This window comes from Ostrinia furnacalis, unplaced genomic scaffold, assembly GCF_004193835.3.
Source record: "Ostrinia furnacalis isolate ACB-3 unplaced genomic scaffold, ASM419383v2 OfSCF0682, whole genome shotgun sequence".
NCBI classification, from domain to species: Eukaryota; Metazoa; Arthropoda; class Insecta; order Lepidoptera; family Crambidae; genus Ostrinia; species Ostrinia furnacalis.
In genome coordinates, this window is record NW_021130921.1 from 1,247,730 (window position 1) to 1,263,667 (window position 15,938).

A 15,938-nucleotide genomic window follows, 5' to 3' on the forward strand; every position below is an offset into this window, starting at 1 on the left:
GATTTTTGACGTTTGTCAAAGTTAAAGTAAGATGGTGCAACCGAGCCTTAGGCCCAGAACAGACGGTGAAACGCAACTGCTACGAAACTGCAACTTTCTGATGATTCTTATGAATGAAACTGAAACTGAAAGTTTCAAACTGATCGCGTCATGTGTGGTCTCTCAACGGACGCTATGGCAGAAACTTAGATGCAACTCAAAAGTAACTAGCAGATGCAGTTGCGTTTCACCGTCTGTTCTGGGCCTTAGTGTATGGAAACACATTTATTGCGTACTTACTTATTAAGATTATAGGTATTACGTACTAGCCTGTCTTAGCACAGACAAGTTTAATAAATTAAACAACAGTTTGATCAATTATCCATCAGTAACTAATCATTTTATCTCCAAACATTCATTAGACCGAACACAACACTCAACGCTGTGCAGAGAGCAGGCGCTAACCGATTGTATACAGTCTAAATGCGTCTGACCTATCATCGTGTACAACGATTAATAGGATGTTGTTTTTCAAACTACTTAAGTACATTCATGAAATTCTAGTGCAACTAAATACCCTTACTAATAAAACTTACACGCTCGTTGAATAGTGTTTTAAAGTGACGTTTATTATGGAAATGCCATTTTAAAACAGTGTTCAACAACTGTGTAACTTTTTATTAGTATGGGGGGAAGTGTTTAACAATAGAAATATTGCCAAGTCTTGTTCTTACTACTGCAACTCTTGTATAGCCTATATTTCAGCTTAAACTTCAAAGAATTTGAAGAAGAACTACTGAAGATTTTTCATGATTTAATCAGAAGAATGAAGGAGTTTATCGACTTCTCACCTTTGCAAAAATGAGACGGATGATATTTTGACATGAACATTTTAAAGGGTGTTTATTTGACTGCTATGTTACGGAAAACCTGTGATAAAGTAAAATAAAGTCTAATTATACTGTGATCTTTCTAAAAATCAATATGAATTAGTACTATAGAGGGCACTTTAAGTTAATCCCTGTGCCAGACACATCGCCTCAAAACTTTTAAGAGTAGACTTATTTATTTTAGTGTTAAAAATACTTTGTCAAATTAAGCTTGTCCATTTCACAATTTGCATTAGTTAGAGACCTCTTCGAGATAATTAACATTTATTTTCTTTGACATAATTTTGGTGGTAATTGGCTTAGAATTATCTAGACTTCGCTTAGAATTGTAAAGGTACTGACAATGACTATTAGGTTTTTAGAAATAAAAGCAAAGAATTTATAAAAGTTTATTTTTGATGGTGATGGTCAAGTGTGTGAAGGATTTCCACAACAACCGGTCCTGCGCCGCCCGCATCCTGGCACCTTCACCAGATCGTCGGTCTACGTAGTGGGGAGTCTTTGACCCTTGACAGGAGCCTAATATTATTTTTAGCAATAGTCAGTCGATGGACTGACGATCTTAATAGCTGGACCAAAGAAGCGGGAGATCTTGATTTGATTACCTTTGACTGGAATGATAATGTTGATGATTCTGAAACTCCAAACATGGATCTTTCGCGTACAAAGAAAGTTATTGTTTCCTAATATCTATTTTAACTTTTCCAAAACCTGCTCCAATTTGATCCTTATTACAATGTACATAAGGCTAATCAGTGTTTACCTCCATGCGCATGCGTCGCCGGGAGCTTAAACAAACATCGTGTAATCTTGTGGGTTGTTGCTTTTGTTTTGAACCGTTTGTGTAGCCGGACGTCATGGGATACGTAATTATATCTGGAAATTGAGCCAAAGAATACATAACACTGGCCTCGATGTTAAGTATTTGTGCCAGGGATGTGTTTGGAAAGGTTAATTCAGATTGAAATGTTTACTGTTTATTTGTACCTCAATAAACCAGTTACTAGTTGCCCCGGTGCACTTCGTAGAGTCTAATCTAGTCTTCTAAAGTCAGTTTTTGTTGACTGTCGAACTGTACATAGATCCTGACTACACAGGAGTTGCAGTGATGAGAAGGGGCGAGGAAAATGGGAATAGTCCTGTTCTAGTAATGATTTGAGCAGACTTTGCTTTTATAGTAGTTCTTTAGTAGCTGTAGCTTCTTCCGAAGTGCTGGTAGAGCTAATATTTTTGACGTGTTAGGTGGTGTTAGTATTGTTTCTAAAATCAACTCAAAGGTGACTGACTGACTGACTGACTGACATAGTGATATATCAACGCACAGCCCAAACCACTGGACGGAATTTGGCATGCAGATGTTATTACGTAGGCATTCGCTAAGAAAGGATTTTACGAAACTCCACCCCTAAGGGGGTAAAACGGCATCCACGCGTACGAAGTCGCGGGCGGCCACTAGTTATCTATATACAGTCAGCGTCAAATAGTTCGTGACACCCAAAGTAACGTCTTTGATACAATTGGAATAAGGTTTAAGGTTGCTTTTTGGCCCTCTTGTGTCATGAACTTTTTCACGCTGCGTATGAATGAATTTCAAATCCTGCAGGGCCTACATCTCGTTAAAATTAATAATGGATTCCAATTTCGAAATGGAGTTTCATAGCAACGAAACCGCGGTCCAAGTTCTCCAGAAACTTAGGGTACGAGTTAGACGTCTAGGTAGGCTGAGTCAATAAAAGTTGTAAGAATATCTTTTTCTTGTTCTCAACAACAAAGTTGGTAAAATCAAGAACTACCTCGTCGAGTCGGTTTTGCTAACCACACTTTTCAACGTATTATTTTGCTAGCAAACCTGTGAACTTCTGTATTATTTAACTATTGTTATATTATTTTGTCGGTAGAGATATCTACACAACAATTTTGTTAAAAGATCAGTTTAAACACCAATTTTAGGGCCTCGTTCACAATCTCCGAATAAAGTGTCAAATAGGCTATTTGTTGCTTAAAGTCACGAGTAGCAACGAAACGACACTTATAACTTTGACCCACTAGTAACAACTTAATATAACGAGATTGAAAAAATGAGAGAGGTCCATAATGTACCGTGTTTGGGATTTTTTTATGAAGTTGATTACAATTTATTATTTATCATAAAAAAAACAAGGAAACAAACTTGTATTCACATGATTATACAAACAATGATAAGGTTTCTTTAACACAAATGTTTTGTTTAAAATTTCCCCCAACGTGTTTGTTTTATCCTGCACGTGTAATCGGAGTGATGTCACGCAAATTCACGCGACAATCTTGACGTGACGTGACAAAACATTTCATCGTGCTAATAGGCATACCCTCTCTGGAAAGGGTGTGTAACAGCTTGGTGTTCTGTTACAAATGAATGCTGAAATATCTACTCACCTTTATGAGCGGTTGGCAGGTTTCAGTGGTTGGGTTTTGGGCTATCCTAGGTTTCAGCAGTCGGGTAGTAAATAAATAATACTGGTAACAAAGTAGGAAAGGAAATTTGAGTACAATTTGTTCTCAATATTTGTTTTTTTTGCATGTTTAAAAGAAAAGTAAAACATTGTTTTCTCACAACGTTGCCTCTTATTGGAAAAAATTTACAGTCTCTATAAATATTTTACCCATTGAACCTAACCATAACTTCTCGTAACAATATTTTACTATAAATTTCTTCTAAGAAATATCAGACCACAGGACTTCTTCTTCATTTTCTTCTGCCCTCACTCATTCCCGTTACTCGGAGTCGGCTTACCCTGCCACAGAAGTAACTCTACCAAATTGTTACCCTGTCATTAGATCATAGAACTAACTCTACCATTTGTTCCAGAGTGCGTCTCAGGCGTGTGCTCCTGCGCACACTCTCCGCGCCTCCCTGCTCCCGAGGTGTGGGCGACCACGGTCGTGATGCATGGGGAGATATTCGTGAATGTCACCTGGGTACTTCCCAAGCCAAAGTACCCTCAAAGGCTGCCCAGGGACTTGTTGAAACAGAGCTATGTAGTTAGGTAAGGGTTAATTAATATTTATTATGTAGGTATTACATAATTTACTACACATTCTTGAGGTTTGGGAGGCCACGGTTGTGATGCATGGGGAGATATTCGTGAACGTTATCTGGGTGCTTCCCAAGCCCAAGTACCCTCAAAGGCTGCCCAGGGACTTGTTGAAACAGAGCTATGTATGTATGTAGTTAGGTAAGGGTTAATTAATCATCATTGACGTCCACTTCTGAACTTAGGCCTCCCCCAATGATTTCTATATTTACCGGTTGGTAACGGCCTGCATCCAGCGCCTTCCTTTATGAGGTCGTCTGTTCATCTTGTGGGTGGACGTCCCACGCTTTTCAGTGGCCTCTACTCCTTTCATAGGAAATTACATAGACTTTTGGACATAGTTTATGATTCTACCTCCATAGAGACTGACATAAGCAAATTGTTAGGAAAAGTTAGTAGTGCCTACATGTTTTGTCTGCATTTTGTATGCATAAAATAAACTCCAACTGCTAATTGATCGACTATTTGGCTAATCTGTCAAAAACGCACAACAAGTTTTTGTGTCTAGGAAGTTCACAAATGAATAATATAGGCCAAAATTGATTTAATTTAGGACGTAGACATCAATCGACAACAGATTTCACAAATTTCCAAATGGGGGAAGAAGGGCCATACATTTTGAATGGAAATCCATTGGTATAATTTGGAAATATTATTTTCATCTATAAATAAACATAACACGATTTCTGTGTTATTGGAAATATCACCCCTCTAAGAAAAGTTAACGTTTGAAGTTTGAAAGAAAACGAATCTCATTTTGTGAAAAATAAAACTCGCTTGTGTGCAAGCCCACAGACAAAAACAAGATAAAATTATTAGATAAAAATTTTAATTAGAAAAAGACCTGTAGGCTCAATATAATATTATTTACGTAGTCCAATAAAAAAGAGCAACATCAATAATCTCTGCAATTCTGAAAACATTTTTTTTTTTTTTTTTTTTTTTTAATTTGGGCATTTTTAATTTCAGAGAGAGCGCGGCGCTATCGGTTTACGCGTTGCTCTCTCCTACGTGATTTAGGATTTTAATTGTTGAAAGATTTTAGGTTGCTAACTATGTTTTCAATGTGGGTGGTAAATGTTGTTATGGAATCTTGCTTGGTTATAATTTGTTGGAAATTGAATGGGTCGATGTTGTAAATTTGGCAAACTATATTATGGCTAAGTCTTGTTGATTGAAATCTTGGGCAGTCCTGAACGAGATGCAACATTGATTGGGTGGTTATATTATCACAGGGACATGTGTCATTGTCAGTAATCTTGAATCTGTGGAGGTATTCTTTATGGTATCCGTGGTTTGTGAGTAACTGAGTAATAGAAAAGGAGGGTTTGATATGTGATATGAACTCGATAAGATTTTCATACGAAGGGAGCCAGGATTTAGTGTACGCGCAATTATCTGGTGTAGAGTAGAGTTTTTTGGATTNCGTTCTTTCATTCATCCATTCATAGAGTGTGAAGTTGGATACGTTAACATGTTCACCAACATGACATCACAAAACCATCGAATTATCGCTGGCGAGTAAAGTATACGGTAATTGAACTCATGGTATGATTTTAATGCAAACTTCATCGATCCACGTTTAAACTCTATCGACTGTAGTATACGAATACAAGTTTTCGATGGCAACTCATGGTAGAGGCACTGCACATTCCAACCGTTGAACGTTTGTCCCAGTTTAACCAGTTACCAGTTTAACCCAGTCCCAGAATGGAAGAGAAGAACATAGTGCCGTTGAGGCGCATAAAAAGCAAAATAAGCATATCATATAGCGCAGGTTTTACCATTACTGAAGCAGCTCAAAACAATACATCACTATGCAGTTCAGCAGTTCAGATTGGGTGTAAGTAAAAAGAAGTAGTACGGAAATGCTTGTTGTTAAATTCCAATAAATATCGTCTGTAGCCCATCTATTCTAGACCGCGATTTATGTTGTTGCTACTAAGCCACAAGCACTCCAATGAGCCTTAAGTATTTCGCACTCAGTAAGACAGTGATACATTTTGTCATCCTTGTTATCAAACAGATGTTTCATTTTCATTTTCATTTTAATTTCATTTTCATGGGCAGGAAAGTTCTTGAGTGGCGACCATGAGTCAGAAAACGCACGTGGGCAGGCCTCCCACTAGGTGGACCGACGATCTGGTGAAGGTCGCGGGAAGTGCCTGGATGCGAGCGTCGCAGGGCCAGTCTTTGTGGAAATCCTTTGTCCAGTAGTGAACGTCTTTCGGCTGAAGCGAACGAACGAACATAACGACCTTTTAATTTAAACTTATAAAGTAATCTGTCTTATTTCTAAAAGCCTTCATAGCCCCCTAGGGCATTGCAAATTACGATGAAAATGTATGCTCTAAGATAAATAGTAAAAAATCTTAAGCTTTTCTAACACAAGCCAGACCTATCTAAGAAAGCACTTTAAAGCTGCCCGCGTGAAAGTTCTAAGCAACTTTGCACTCAAGTGTTGGGAGACGTGTAGATTAATATTGCGCTAAGTGGTGAGGATGTGTCGTCATATAATCTAGACTTTATAGTAGGTACTCGGTATACTCTTAAGTACCTCTTAACAATCTTAGAGTAACGCCCGTTTTCTCCATCAATCCCTTTTTTTATGTGACCCCTATGGTAATAAATAACAGTAATTTTGTTGTCATAGGAGTCACTTAAAAATTAGGGATTGATGGCGAAAACGGGCATAGGTAATACACCTAGATGGATAGTCTTTATATTTAAGCGCTTCGTCTAAAGCACGTCTAAGTGATTCAAAAACGTATTATGTCATCTTTACATAGATAGGTACGTTTTCTTGTTTTTGACTTTGTCACTTGTCAGAATGTATGGGGAAATCTAAGCTAAGTGGTCTAATTTGAAGTGCCTCATTTTTCTTGCGCTTACTATACCTACATTCTAGGCTTTATTAATCTAAGGGCATAATCTTTAGAAGACTAAAAAATAATTGGCGCTACTAAAGAAGACAGATTACTCGTAAATGAAATTCTCGACTTCTTCAAATACCTTGTTTAAGAACGCTTGAATTGAGACGTTTCGTGCCAGACGTTTGTCGCGCGCTTGCCATGCGTTTACAAGATCGCACGCGGTAAATTATTTATGACAACTGCGTCGGAATAAAATGTATAATTATTACCAATAGTTAGTCTGCAATCTTGCAAACGCACGGCAAGCCCGCAGCAAATATCCAGCACGAAACGTCTAAATTGGAAGCGCCCTTATATTGAAACGTTTTTCTTTAAGACTAGACTTTATTTCTTCCTTCTAAAGTCTAGTACCCATAGTACAAGCTTTGCTTAGTTTGGGACTAGAAGCGCAGTGTAAAATGTCCAAGGATATTTTTTATTTTTTATTTTTTTTCTTCTAAAGACAAAATTAAATATAAGTTGTAAGAACATCTAATATCGAAATTATTATTAGTAGGAAAGTCATTAATTGAAGTCTTTAATTTAAATCTTAAATGATCTCCTATTAATACGTATTTCGCGAAATTCTAATAAAGCTTGAGCCAGTGGAGTGTTTGAAGCGCTCTTAGAGGCGAGCTTATAATTATTATTATTATTAACACTTGACCTCTGAGTCAAAGTCGGTAGTGTAGTTTAGGGCGGTTACACATTCGATTAAAATGTTACTATGTAAAATATAATAGTATTCATATGAAAATAATTGAAATACGCCTTGAGGTTCAGTCAAAGTCGGCGTGCAGCGATGGCAATCAGACTTAAATGCATTGATCTATCATTGATCGCCGACTGATCGAGTGTGATCGCATTGGTTTCCCTGATCCTTTAATAACGATAGCGTATATATGTTACTGTAAAAGCTCGAATTGCTAAAAAATTGCTAAATCCTAAGATATTCCAGTAAAACCTAAGATCTACCAATTCCTAATGGTAAATGTCCCAAAAGGTTTGCGATTCGAACTCTTACCACCATTTCGTTGGTAAATCTTAGGATTTACATTAATGGCACGGTAAATGTTGAAAAACAAAACAAGCATTTTTGACAGGTAACGATCGGTCTTATCTACGCATTACACGAGGGCAGCCTTTTTGTATTGTTTAAATGTACGAACAATTTAAGAACTAAAAAGAAAGACCACGGCATCACTTTTCATTTTAATACAATTAAACAAACCATGATGTCACTGCCTTGTTTTTTCTTTAGCAACGTAAGATCATGTCATATAAAATACTAGCTTTTGCCCGCGGCTTCACCCGCGTGAAATTTAATTTGTCACAGATCGTCATAAATTATGGCCTATATGTTATTCTGGGTTATAAACAATAATACTGTAAAGTTTCATCAAAATCAGTTTAGTAGCTTGAAAGAGTAACAAACATCCACACAAACTTTCGCGTTTATAATATTATAAGGATGCATGCAGTACAAAAATTTCAGTGTCCTAGATAGGCTAGATATGATATTTACAGGTATGCGCTACTATCAATGCTGGGTTATTATAATTCCGATTTTTTCCACTTCACATTTCGTCCATACCATCGTCATTTTTGTTATAATCTTACTAATTAAAAGTTCTGTAAACTTTTACGAAAACAACATCGTTGGTAATGAGTCAGAAGGAATAAAAAAGGAAACAGTAAAAATGTGAACACCAAAACACAAGAAAAATAAATGATTGCAAATAATTTAAACAAGTTGGTATTAGTTTGTACTTATTACTATCATATGATAGGTACCTTTATAATACTATGTACCTGTTTTGTCTAATAGTTGATGAAAGTAAGTAATTAAGAATTACTCATTGTTTTATTCCTAAAACCAACATCTACCAGCTGACAGAGGTAAAACCTAGCAATTATTGAATTCGAATGGTAAAAGCTCGAAAAAATCGTCATATTTTCAGAAATACTTACATTTACCAACTCATGTCGGTAAATCCTAAGACTTACACTTAAATCTTAAGATTAACCGTAGTTCGAGCTTTTACAGTAACATATATAGTCAATCAAATGTACAAACGACAGACATCAAGCTAAATTTGTAGCAGCCTAAGCAATGGTAGGTAATGCATTGATGATACTTTGTAACAAAAATGTAAAGACTGATGTGCTCTCAACTGCACAAGATCAGTCTCGACATAGGCATTCGTGGATTTTGCATTGTTGCAATAACAATTATTTCAATACTAGTCTGACAGATTTAAAAAAATAAATAAACTGTTTATTGTCTATCTAAACGTCCAAACTAAACAGCGACTATAGGTATTTCTTTTACAGTACAAATTCATTTATTTTCCAAGAACTTAGTGGCTCAGTAGAGCAGATCGCTGCGAGGCACTGATCATAGAAGCCCTATTTTAATATTTTTATAGCCTAAAAATTTGGAACTTACTCTCGTTATTCTCACTTTTACTTTATCAATTTGAGGTCAATGGATTGTGTCAAGAAACTTGAAAAAGTGGGCTACATTATAAAAGTTGAGGGCTAACCTTAGTAATTTTTCCTTGTAAATAACTTCAAAGGTTAACAGCCCTATCTCCCGTAAATTCCAGTTGTCACAGAAAAAATATCGCCCCTCCCTCGGGAAATGCATACATAATTCCCAGCATACAGGAAAGCCTTTGACATACGTTTTGTATATTTATAGCTTTCTATTTTGTAGTTCTGGGTATTACATCTTGTAAACAAACGTACAAACCTGTTAAGTAAGATAGATTTAGCCATTTACTAAGGGACAGTTTTAGAAATCTCATTGGAATTCATAGTCAAATGTCGAATTGTAAAGTAATTTAACGAGAAGCCATCATTACTATGGAAAAATCTATCAACTTGAGTTATTTTTTCGGAAGAATTTTCATCATCATCGGGTCTTAGTCTCCAATTTACTGTAATAGCAGTAAATGCTCTGTACCTATACCAATGTAATTGATGGATTTGGTCTACGCTCGCCTCGTTGGCAAGACGGGTTAGAAGAGCAAACGCTCGCACATTAACGGGTAGGTAAGTCAAACACAATCAAAACAAACTTCCCAGTAAGTTCTGTCGTTTGTCGCCCCATCGTTCTGTCGCGCTAACGTTCGTCGAGCTAGTGTGCAGTCGCACCATTGATTGTCGGCATAACGTACTGTCGCCACTACGTTTGTACCACCTTTGTTTGTCGTAACTGTGATATACACTCCTACATGAGTCATCATCAAACAGCCCTTTACAGTCCACTGCTGGACTATGAGCCTCCTCCACTATAGTGGAGGGTTTTGTCATAATCTCCACGCTTGGCAGGCGGGTTGGAGATCGCAGTTTAAAAGATTGATGTTTTTCAGAGAGCGCTGCTGCCCATTCTCTGTTTGATGTGTAGTCCCTAAGTCGCCTCTTACGACACCCGCGGGAAGAGTAGGGGTTGGTGACAAATGTATTCTACTCTGCCGTCACCACACGGCTACATGAGTACAAACAGAAAACTAAAATGTAAAACTTGCACACATACGAGTAAAGCATGCACCTTATTATGCAGGTAAAGATCACATCTGCCAAAATGAAGTTAAACTTAACATAACATAAAACGATCTTTCCATAAAGCATACGAGTTAAACAAATGTAATTTAACACCGACAATATTCCTTTCAGAACGTTTTCATTATGCACATAAATTGCATAAAATTATCATTGCACGTGTCGTGGCTCTCGTTTGAAAAACTAAAAGCTTAATTCACGCTAAAACGATTTAGTGTCAGAGCTCCAATTTTGAGTAACGCGGAGCAGTGAAAAAAATTCATGTTTGTTACGTCGCATATCAAATGAATTTTAAAATAATTTTAGTTCTAAAACCAACAAGGAAAATGTTAAATTAATCCAAATGAGAAACAAATTCAATGCTAAAAATTCGATCAAGATAAGTAGGTATTCAATTTCATGTTATTGGTAAGGTATTCATATTTTTCCCTATGATCAATTCATAATGTATCTTACCACATAAATTATTGTGTCTGCCTGCCTTTAAATCAATTTTCATTACAGAAACTTAATGAAAAAGAAACATAATAATCATAATCATTAATTAATAATTATGATTAAGTAAGAAAAATATTCTGTACGAAATCTCAAGAGATGGTTTTCAAAATAATGCTAACGACTAAACCAACACAATATTCAACATAGGTGGTATAGTGATTTGATTTAAAATATTGTTTAAGTAAAACATTATTTAAAAAACCAACGAGCGAGATAGTGAGAGAGAGACCTAAATACATTTCGTTACTTATCATCATTGGCGCGCTCACGCTAAGCCTCGCCACACACCACATTCACTGCGGAATACATCCGTGTTTTTCTTCACCAGAATTTCTCGGCTTTATCCGCGAAAAATATGCAGAAACGTGGTTATTGTGTAAAACCAACATTAAAGAATTTGAGCAACAAAGAGCGGCCGGCTAACGAAATAAATAGGGGTGCGGTAGTAAAAACATTTCGTGGGACGTTCTATCGAAATGAAACCTTCCACTTTTTTGTTAGAGCTCACAATTGAATGTGTTTTTTTTTTAGTTCGGTGTAATTCTCGGCCACAAATGGGTGCAGCCGGTATAAAACAACTTGTAATGAGAGGTGACATTTGAATTTTTAGACGCGTCGGCTTCGCTTTACTGTGTAGGAGTTTTTACTGCAATTTTTCGGGCAGTTCCAGTTTTCCCCGATTTTTTTTCCGAATAAAAACACATCAAAATGATGTGCATATCGGGTTTGTTGCCTATGGGATGAAAAAAGTTTTACTTTCCCGTTTAAATTTCAAGATTTAACGAGTTTTAGTTTGGGTATAGTATTTCACAAGTCTGATAAAATACTTTTTCAGTAGAGAAAATATTTTACCTAAATATTTTATCTCTTCTAAATAAAATTGTTATATGGCAAATCTATTAGGCGCTTTTCCCCAAGACCTTAATCAGATAATAAAATTTAAGATTTTTTCGTTTGTAGTTAAGGCTAGGATTTACCGCCTCGATGCCGTGCATTCGTTTACCTCAGCCCCCGCACACCTCGCACTGACACTCGCGCTGACATTCGCGCGACGCGATGACGCCACAGTGTAAAAACAAGCCGTAAGTTGGATTAAACCGTAATCTTCAAATAGTGAATAAACAAATAATAAAATTAAATATCCTTTGACATAATNATCTGTATAAATTTGCCAATATTCCTTAGTATTTAATTTATCTACATCTTCAGCGGAGGAAATTTCTTGAAAATTGATGGAGGGTCTTAAAGATGGATGGAGAAGTTCTATTGTGGATGCAGGAGTTTCTATAGAGACATCTTCAGGTATAACTGTTGTGGTACCAAGAATTTTAGTTCTTTCAGTATTAGCTATTTCTGTTATTTTAGCTGTCAATGGTATTAATTGAGCTAGACTAATAGATATTGGAGTACTGATAGTACGAAAGCCTTGAACAATTTTGATCGCAAAGAGCCGTTGTATAGAAAGTAGGCGTTTTCGAACACATTTATATTTGAGTGCTCCAGACCAGATACTAGCTGCGTAAGAAATAATGGGTTCAATGACTTGTTTATAAATTATTTTGATATTTTCTGGATGAATTCCCCATGTGGGTCGTACAAAGGTAACAATTTTGTAAAATATTTTTTTAACTTTATCTATTGCGTGTTGAGAATGCTTAATGAAATTTAATCGTTTATCGATAATAATCCCTAGATATTTAATTTGATCTACAAAGGCTATATTATTATTTTGTCCATGAACTTTAATTTTACAATATTCTGATTTGTTAGTAAATCCAATCACTTGTGTTTTAGATGGTCCAAATTCTAATTTAACGCTCTCACCCCATTCTAAAATTTTATTTAGTGCTAAGTTGGTAGATGATTCTAGGTGCTGAATGTTATGTGAGTGAACAATTAATAAAACATCATCTGCATATGCTTGGAGGTAACATCCGGAAGGCAATGGCATAAATAACAGTTCATCTAGGATTAAATTCCATAGGCTGGGGCCGCATACTGAACCCTGTATGCAGCCTCTTGTCATAGTTTTGCTGACACTGCAATCACCGAAACCTAAAGTTACTTTCCGATCAGAGATATAATTCAAAAGTAAATAATACAGATTTCTAGGACAGTTCAAGGAGCGCAATCTGTTGAAAATACCTGGCCACCAAGCGTGATCAAAAGCAGCTTTAATATCTAAAGAAACGGCGATAACGTGTTCCTTATTGGACTTTGCTTTGTTTATGATGTCTAAGGCACTGGTTATTGCTTTAACGGTAGAGGTTTGTTGCTGAAAACATTCAACATACTTACCTAACATCAGTTGACATTGAGGCCTTTACGAAAGCACAGAATAAAAAATACAGGCAAAGTTTTGGCAACTTCTCATGTGCTAACAATTTCTCCAACTTTTTTATTGGGCGTTGGTGATCACCATCAAGTGACGGACAAGCATTAATTTCCAGAATTATCCTTTATTCTTACGAAAAACAAGAACCTAGTTACAGCACTGCCATCAAGCCTTTTGGCCATTATTATATAAACAATCTAACAGGTCCATTTATTCCAGTATAGGCAAACAAATGGTGACCGACGCGCATCCAGCGCCGTGGTTCGCGAACACAATAACCAAACCAGTGGACGCCGATGGCCGAGTGGCTGACGGGGACGGGCCACGGTGGCTCATCCTCCCCATTAACGGGAAGGGGCTCGAAAGGGCCTCTGCGGGGAGAGGGGGAGACGGGGGTATAGTGCTGGACGTCAAACTTTTGGCACGTGTCAACCTTATGGATGATAGAGGGTGTGTGGGACCAGCGGGGAACGCGACGGCTTATGGTGAGTTTACTTTTTTACATTTAGAATTTACTATTTTACATCTTACTCTTAAAAGAAGTTTTCATATTTTTGGATCTCTTTTTTTCTCTCATTCATATCTAGAACCTGATGCCTATGTGCAACATTGATAGATACACTAAAATTTATTAATGGTGTTATGAAGTAAGCACGGTTTTTGTAGAGCTGATAAACTAGGGTGGCTATCGGGATTGTCGATAGCCTATCACCCTACATCAAAAGGCCTTTATTTTGACCCTTTATTTTTTCTCATTACAAACCTTATTCGCAGTTCACACATGATAGTAAAAACAGTGTCTTAATGGCCTATTTTATTAAAATCATACAATACCGCAATTTCTTTCCAATGTATTTTTAAAGCCCAATAACAATCTTCAAGTAATTACCGTCACGAGAATTGCCTATTCCACTGATATTTTAAGCCACACCTTGTAAATACCTCTGTTACTGTCTTTTGCTAGCAACCGCCCTCCATGCCACCCCTCCTTCCCCTCTGCCTTAAAATAAGCGTGACTAATTAATTTTTGTTTCAGATCCGTCGGAAGGTCACAAAATTCAGTTCAGTACTTACGTAAGTATTTGGATTTTCTTAGAATTACTCTTATTATTTATTATAGTTAACGGGCACTTTTGTGTCGATAGTGAGTAGGTAGTGGGTAATAAACAATATTGGTTTGGAAATATTTTTAATTGATAATGTGAAATATGAACAAAGGGATAAGCCAGCGGCTACATCAAATTTTCATTGTTTTATATTGTTACGTCATCGTACAGTGTTATTTACAATCAATATTTTAACGGAGTCCAATACTTTTTAAAACATTATGTATTTCTCCACTTCGTGAAATCGACTTTCATTATCTCAACTCAACACTAGAAACAAAACAGATAGTTATTGAAAATCTATTGTATTAAACTTGTTATAACAAAAGGCTGACAAAAGTGTCAGTTTCTTATAGTTTTGCTAGGGAAAACTAGTTATATGTACTTGGATTTGTACGGGCCCTGAAAAGGGCTTCACAAATAAAATGCCTTCTTAAGATTAAAGCAAACTAATGACAGAAATATTTTTAAATCAACTTCTATTTCATTGCACCTTTAAAAATATTTCGCATCCTTATTATGAAGTAGCTGAAACTCATTTTGTATCAACCTACTTATGCTTCACACGTTACACTCCACATAAGCTATTATTTATACAGGTTATATTGTTATTATGTACAACGTATACATGATTTTGTATCTAATGTGAAAGGTATGATTAAAATTAATTACTTGCTAATTTAATTAATTTCGTGATTAAATTCTGGGGAATGTTTAATTAAAAAGTATTTCTGCGATTGTTTAATGAAAATCAAATTCACTAATTACCTACTGAAGATCGGATTACGAGGTAACAAATAAGATAAATTATTAGTTGAAGGATCATAAATGACTTCCCTGTCTAATATACGACTATTGTAAGTGTACAGGCTGATTAATAGTGATATAAATAGCTTTGAGCTCTGAAACAGCCAGGAATAGGTGAAAAATATACAGGGTTTCCCAAAAAGTAGTGTCAAGCCAAAGCCTACAAGTAAAGCATCACAGGGCTATCCGAATCACCCCCATGTATGTTCTGCGATTTTTGATAGGTTTCGAGTTATGATTGTTATAAATTTCTGTGATTAGGCACTTTTTTGGTCACTTTGGCGCGAATAGATAAGGTCTATGTCTGATTATTTTATTATTATTAGATGAGTACTAGGCCTATCTGATGTATTTACCCATAACACGAATGTAAACCAAAATCCTATAATGTTGTTATAAAAAATATAACTCAAAAACTATTAAAAGTTGCGGTGATTCCGGTAGACCTAATGATGCTTTACCTCTGGGCTTCGGCTTGACACTACTTTTTGGGACATCCTGTATTATTTTACTGCATAAAACACAATATATTCTCTCCGAGTGATAGGAGTAAATATACTTTCATGGAATAAATATAGATTTTTTTTCAGAATTGACGATAAGTAAATAGGTTCGCCTTTGGAGAACACTTCTCAGAAAACGTATTATAGGACGCCCTGTTCGATGGACCTACGACCTCAAGAATCTTGTTGGCAAGGCATTGTCTAGATAAAAATAAAAGAAGGTCGTGCTTTGTAGGGCTTTTTAGGGAGGTTTACGTAGACCCTTGG

At 36.3% G+C, this 15,938-nt stretch overlaps 1 protein-coding gene across 2 annotated transcripts in view; it reads left to right on the top strand.

Annotated features, from left to right (window-relative positions):
- LOC114366754 (fibroblast growth factor receptor 3) overlaps window positions 1-15,938 on the top strand; it is a 166,659-nt gene that overhangs the window by 3,194 nt on the left and 147,527 nt on the right. For both annotated transcript variants that reach the window (XM_028323722.1, XM_028323723.1), the window contains exons 3-5: window positions 3,718-3,895; window positions 13,475-13,740; window positions 14,292-14,329. In XM_028323722.1, the coding sequence (XP_028179523.1) occupies window positions 3,718-3,895; window positions 13,475-13,740; window positions 14,292-14,329 (482 nt within the window). The remainder of the gene's footprint in view (window positions 1-3,717; window positions 3,896-13,474; window positions 13,741-14,291; window positions 14,330-15,938) is intronic.